General features: G+C 35.6%; 1 protein-coding gene across 1 annotated transcript; it reads right to left on the bottom strand.

Annotated features, from left to right (window-relative positions):
* Positions 1–3361: 3361 nt before the first annotated feature.
* LOC108759737 (putative nuclease HARBI1) lies at positions 3362–5216 on the bottom strand. Its single transcript, XM_018505328.1, has 4 exons — positions 4544–5216; positions 4197–4454; positions 3898–4113; positions 3362–3829 (listed from the first exon to the last, which is right to left on the bottom strand). Exons 1-4 carry the CDS (start codon positions 5052–5054, stop codon positions 3417–3419), a joined length of 1398 nt encoding a protein of 465 aa, XP_018360830.1. The 5' UTR covers positions 5055–5216; the 3' UTR covers positions 3362–3416.
* Between the last annotated feature and the right edge of the window lie 201 nt (positions 5217–5417).

The following is a 5417-nucleotide window of genomic DNA, read 5'->3' as shown; positions in this document are numbered from 1 at the left end:
AGTTACCAAATGAAAATACTCCGCTATCAATATGGCGCGGCGAGCGGTCGGAATCGCGGCACGTTATGACAGATGCGGCCGCATGAAAATTGAAACCCTGTGGTTCCTGCGGGTGCTACGCTGCGCGGCTTTTGTGAAACAAACTGAGATTAATTACGTAACGCTACACGAGGGGAGAATGATAATTGTGCGAGTCAGATTCTCGAGCGATCGAGGTCGCCCCGAGGCACTGCCAAGGTTACACGCGCCCTGTCAACATAACCTGTCAAAATCGCAATCAAACGGAGTTCGCGCCGCTGAATCTGAATTGCGGATTGCGGGCAAAGGGAAGGGCGAGGGGTAAAGGATACGAGCGGATCGCGTCGCGTTTCTTTTTGAGGGCACTCAGCCCCCGATGGCGGTGTCTCACTCACGAGAAAATAACCTCAAACGGCCGCGAACACGACGCGAGACATCCGTGACAAAGGGAAAGATGCCTTTCAAGAGAGACGAACCATCGTCTCTTTTGTTTATTATCTTCCCGGGAGCTGCACCACGCTGCACAGCGCCCGATCGACATCTAACGCCCTCATCACGGCCGCCACATGAACCTTTGTCGTACGTTTTAATAATTTTATTTGTTCGCGTTGCATGAACTTTCTGCACTTTTGCACTAATGGTATATCGGGAGGGCTCCGATTGCACACATCGCATATTGCACACACGTATCGCTGATTGGCCAATTTAAAAATACAATAATCTCATTGGCAAAACAGTAAAAAATTACTAGGCACCAGTTGATATGAGTGGTGTGTACAATCAGAACTGTAGGCAAACGGGATCCTGCCGGTATATCCACACAAACTTAGGGCCCAGACACAAGCTTTTGCATAAGGATCCGCGCACAAAGATGGTTGCAACTGAGTCGTAGTCGTAAGTCGTTGTCGTAGATCAACGCACAAGGATTTTACGTATGTCGTTTACGTATATCCTATTGCGCCAGTTGTTTGCGTCAACTGACGCAATAGGATATACGTAAACGACATACATAAAATCCTTGTGCGTTGACCTACGACGACTTATGACTACGACTCAGTTGCGACCATCTTTGTGCGCGGACCCTAACGCATAAGCGAATCAACTAATCAGAAGCTTTCCTTTCCTCTCATTCCATGGAAAAGCAGAATTTCGATTGGTTGATTCCATTATGCACTATGTATTAGCCCGGATCCTCATACGGGCAACAGCGCTTCGACACAGAACTCTGATTGGTGAAAAGCCGGTTGTGGGGGTAAAATTTATCCCCATCACCCGTTTTTCACCAATCAGCGTTCGGTGTCAAAGCGCTGTTGCCCGTATGAGGATCCGGGTTTATGCATTACCCCGGATCTACAATAGGGTTTTAAGCCTTAAGCCATAAGAAATGGGCGAATCACAGTCGCTTATTCTTCTCGAATTCGACTGTAATTGGTCAGTTTCTTACGGCATAAGGCATAAAACACCTATTGTAGATCCGGACTTATGCAAAAGCTTGTGTCTGGGCCCTTACATAGCCGCACATAAACGTATATGCATAAAGAAAATTATCCAATCACATTTTACGTGCGCCTTTATAAAAGAAATGCGATTGGATAATTTTCTTTATGCATACGTTTATGCGGCTATGCAAGTTGTGTGGATATACCCTATAGCGGAGAGCACAGATTCTTGCATAACGCATAACACATGAAGATAAGATTGCCATTCAAGTTTTATTTTAACATCTTCATCCAAATGCCGAATTAGCTATGTAATAAATAGCCAAATGATTATCAAAAATACTAACTTACTTAATAATAATATAAAAACTTACATAAAGTAAAACCGGAGTCATATACATTGCGTCAATAAGTAGAATCACATCACTCATCAGATTGTCAGGTTTGCTATGTAGTCATTTAAAAGGAAGTAAAAAACGAAAAATTAGAGAATCATTAAAATCATTTATCTGAATTTTAATTTTATCAACTTATATGTAAGCGTTTTTCACGACACGACATAAAGATCTTGTGGTGTCGACAGTCAGAGATGAAATATGAGTCAAAATAATAAAGCCATGTAGTTATTGTGAAATAAAAATAAAAAATATTATATTTTGTTTTTATTTTGGATAAATAAATACAATCCACATTGCACTTATTTTCTTAAAGTTTTTTTACGCTTAAATTTTATTCAATATATTACAAAAATTTTGTTTTTATTTTAGAGACATAAGTGCTGTTACTCTCTTTCCGTCATTTTCTATTTTCTTAAATTTTTCTAAATTTTCAAAAAATGTTTTCCAACAAGAACAGTATAACACAGTAAATCATTTAATTCTTGTTTAACGGGATGCTAAACCGATTACCGAACTCAATCAAGGTCGATAGTACAGACTTCTTTAATTCCAAATTCGATAATAGTGATGACATCTTTGATTTAGTTTTTACATTATATTATATATAATATATATCATTCTGTCTTACTCAAACGCATACATCTGTTCTTATTTAACATATGCCAGCAATATCTATTGCAACTACTGCTACACGGAATTTCGGCTCTGTTGACAGTCTTCGCAAAGCACCTGTATACACGTATTTTCTATTCGGTGGCAATACTTTTTTTCTAGACTTTCAATCTTAGTTCTACAAACTCGGTATCGTTCGTTTCAATAATGTGACCTCAGCTGCACGCTTATTTTCAAAATATAGACTTTAAAACTCTTATATCAAGCAAATATATCTGAGGTAACAGCTGTACGAGCCAAAAGTGAATTTTTAACGAATTAAAAATTTTTTTTTATTTTCTCGTGGAATCCAGTGCAGCTGAGGTTCTGGTTGCGTGTACCTTAATTTATGTAATAATACTTTTGCAATCCAATACAGAGATTTTTCACCGAATGGAAATGTGGGTAAAACCCACATAGGAGGCTTTAGCATCACCTTAACGTTCACTGACAAAAATATAATGATTCACTGTGTCCTTGCTGGGAAACGCTCAGACTTAAATGTTATTCGACATATTACAGAGATATCTTATTATTTTAGACACAATTACTTTAAATACAATTACTCTAAATTGTCTTTATTTTTCATTTTCTGAGTTTTTCAAGCAATAATATTGTTTTTTATGTATTTCAGTTCAATTTTTTGTATCTCGGTTATAATTATCATAAAAAGTATGTTGCCACTGTTATAATATTATTATAGTTACAATTACATTTATTTTTGTATAATAAAGATAATTATTAATAACACATAAATATATATGTTTAAAAAAATATATATTATATTATATTATATTATATATATATGTTTAAATATATATGTTTATGTACATATAAAAAAAATATTGTGTGTGATATAATAAACTAATTATGAAGTATTCTATAGTATTTTAGTACAATATTAGGTATATTACCGCGCATATAGTTGATGACACAATTTGTCTCGCAATTCACAACCATGCTGATTTTCATAAATTATTTCTTCATCATTTTCAATATTTATTACTGCTTCTGGATCAGGATAATCATCGTTACTTGGAGACTCTAACAACAACTCTAAATCATCTTTATTTGCTAAATTATGTAAAACACAAGAAGCATGTATAATTTGAACCATATGTACGATGTTTTGCAATTTAAAATGATATAATTGTCTAAATCTTTGTTTCCACCAATCAATTGCATTTTCGACTTTAACATGACATGAACTTAATCTTTGATTAAAATGTTTTTGTGCTCGAGTTAAATGTCCAGTATCTCTGTACGGAATTATTAAATTTTTTAAGCATGGATATGCTCTATCTCCAAGTAAGTAAGATCCATCTAAAATAAGATTTATTTATCTAGATATAAATTTAAAAAAAATTATACTGATGTCAATCATTGCTAACCTGAGCAAATTTCTTGAAGAGATTTGTACAAAGGAGATTCCTTGAATACTCTTGCATCATGGACGGATCCTGGATTGCCAATAAAAACATCTATGAATTTCATGTTATGATCAACAGTTGCTTGCATATGAATAGAAAAATATTGCTTTCTATTAATGTACGATTCATGATCCTGTTGTGGTTTGTCAATTCTTATGTGTGTACTGTCTATACAGCCTGAAAATAAATGTTATATAAAAATAAATATAAATTTAATACATATTTCAATTTAATACACAAGAAATAAATTTTGTTAGTACCAATAATTCCAGGAAATCCTTTTAATTGCAGAAAATGTGTCTTTGTTGCTTCTTTTTCCTCCAACGTAGGAAATTTTATTATTTGTGGTGCAAGTTGCATTAAAAATTTCGTTACTCTTGTTATAATTGTACACAATGTATCTATTGTAACATCAAATCGATCAGATACATCTCGATAGCCTGCACTCTCATGGCCAAGAAACCACAAATAACTTAAAATATATTTCTCACTCGTTATTGGAATATATCCTGCGTGTTCTATAATTTTAAATTAAATATTAAATATGTTATTGTATGAAGTTAACTTGAAACAATTAAATACTTTTAAATTATTCATAATAAAATACCTTGCAAAGATGTAAAAATGTCTGATATTTCAAAGCGTGCAATAAGTTCATTAGCTATTTTCCGTGACAAACGAAAATGCTTGGTGAAGTCAATATTAATATAATTTCTGACAATACGTTCTATGTAATTATTAAATTTAATACGACGTAATGGAATTTTGTGGGCTGGGTATCGGTAGTAATACCCAGCTTCGTTTAAACGTCGCCGGGCGGTCGTCTCCGATATTTGGACATTCGCTGCGTTGATGGCTTCCTGAATGGTGCTGAAAGGTCGATCAGCAATTGCAGCAACGAGAGCCTGTTCTTCTTCCGGGCTGGTCTTACGAGGACCATGGTTATTTACACGATGATCTTTCAAAGCATCATCACCGCCCTTGGCAAATCGTCGTATCCATCGTCGAACAGTTTTTTCAGAACACGGAATATTAGCAGCAATTGCTGTTATTGATCTTCCGGCCTGTGATTGTCTGATAATACGACCTCGTAGTTCTGGACACAAGTTTCGAGGCATTGTTACAACTTCTATTGCGATGAAAATAACGCCCACTCGATGCTACAATACCACGATAAATGATCGAGGGCCGGTGTTCCACCTTTTGTTAAATAAGGTGAAACAACCGATCTTGAATAGTAGAAAAATAAACAAATAAAGCGGGGAGCACAGACTCTTGCATAACGCATAACCCCGGATCTACAATAGGGTTTTAAGCCTTAAGCGGGTAGCACAGACTCTTGCATAACGCATAACACATGAGGCATAAGAAATTGAACCAACCAGAGTTCTCTATTACATGGAAGGGAAAGAAACGGAGAACTTCAATTGGTACATATTTTTATGCATTACGTGTTATGCGTTATGCAAGAGTCTGTGCTC

Source organism: Trachymyrmex cornetzi, unplaced genomic scaffold (assembly GCF_001594075.2).
Source record: "Trachymyrmex cornetzi isolate Tcor2-1 unplaced genomic scaffold, Tcor1.1 scaffold1051, whole genome shotgun sequence".
Lineage (NCBI taxonomy): Eukaryota > Metazoa > Arthropoda > Insecta > Hymenoptera > Formicidae > Trachymyrmex > Trachymyrmex cornetzi.
The sequence above is the reverse complement of the archived record's forward strand: the minus strand, read 5'-3'. Positions and strand labels throughout refer to the sequence as shown.

Bases quoted from the DNA above. Each gene is read 5' to 3' on its own strand.
- LOC108759737 (XM_018505328.1), bottom strand. From the start codon at position 5,054: ATGCCTCGAAACTTGTGTCCAGAACTACGAGGTCGTATTATCAGACAA. The intron at 4,455-4,543 runs GTATTTTATTAT...TTAAAATTATAG, and splicing joins CATTTTTACATCTTTGCAAG to AACACGCAGGATATATTCCA. The intron at 3,830-3,897 runs GTTAGCAATGAT...ATCTTATTTTAG, and splicing joins TCTTCAAGAAATTTGCTCAG to ATGGATCTTACTTACTTGGA.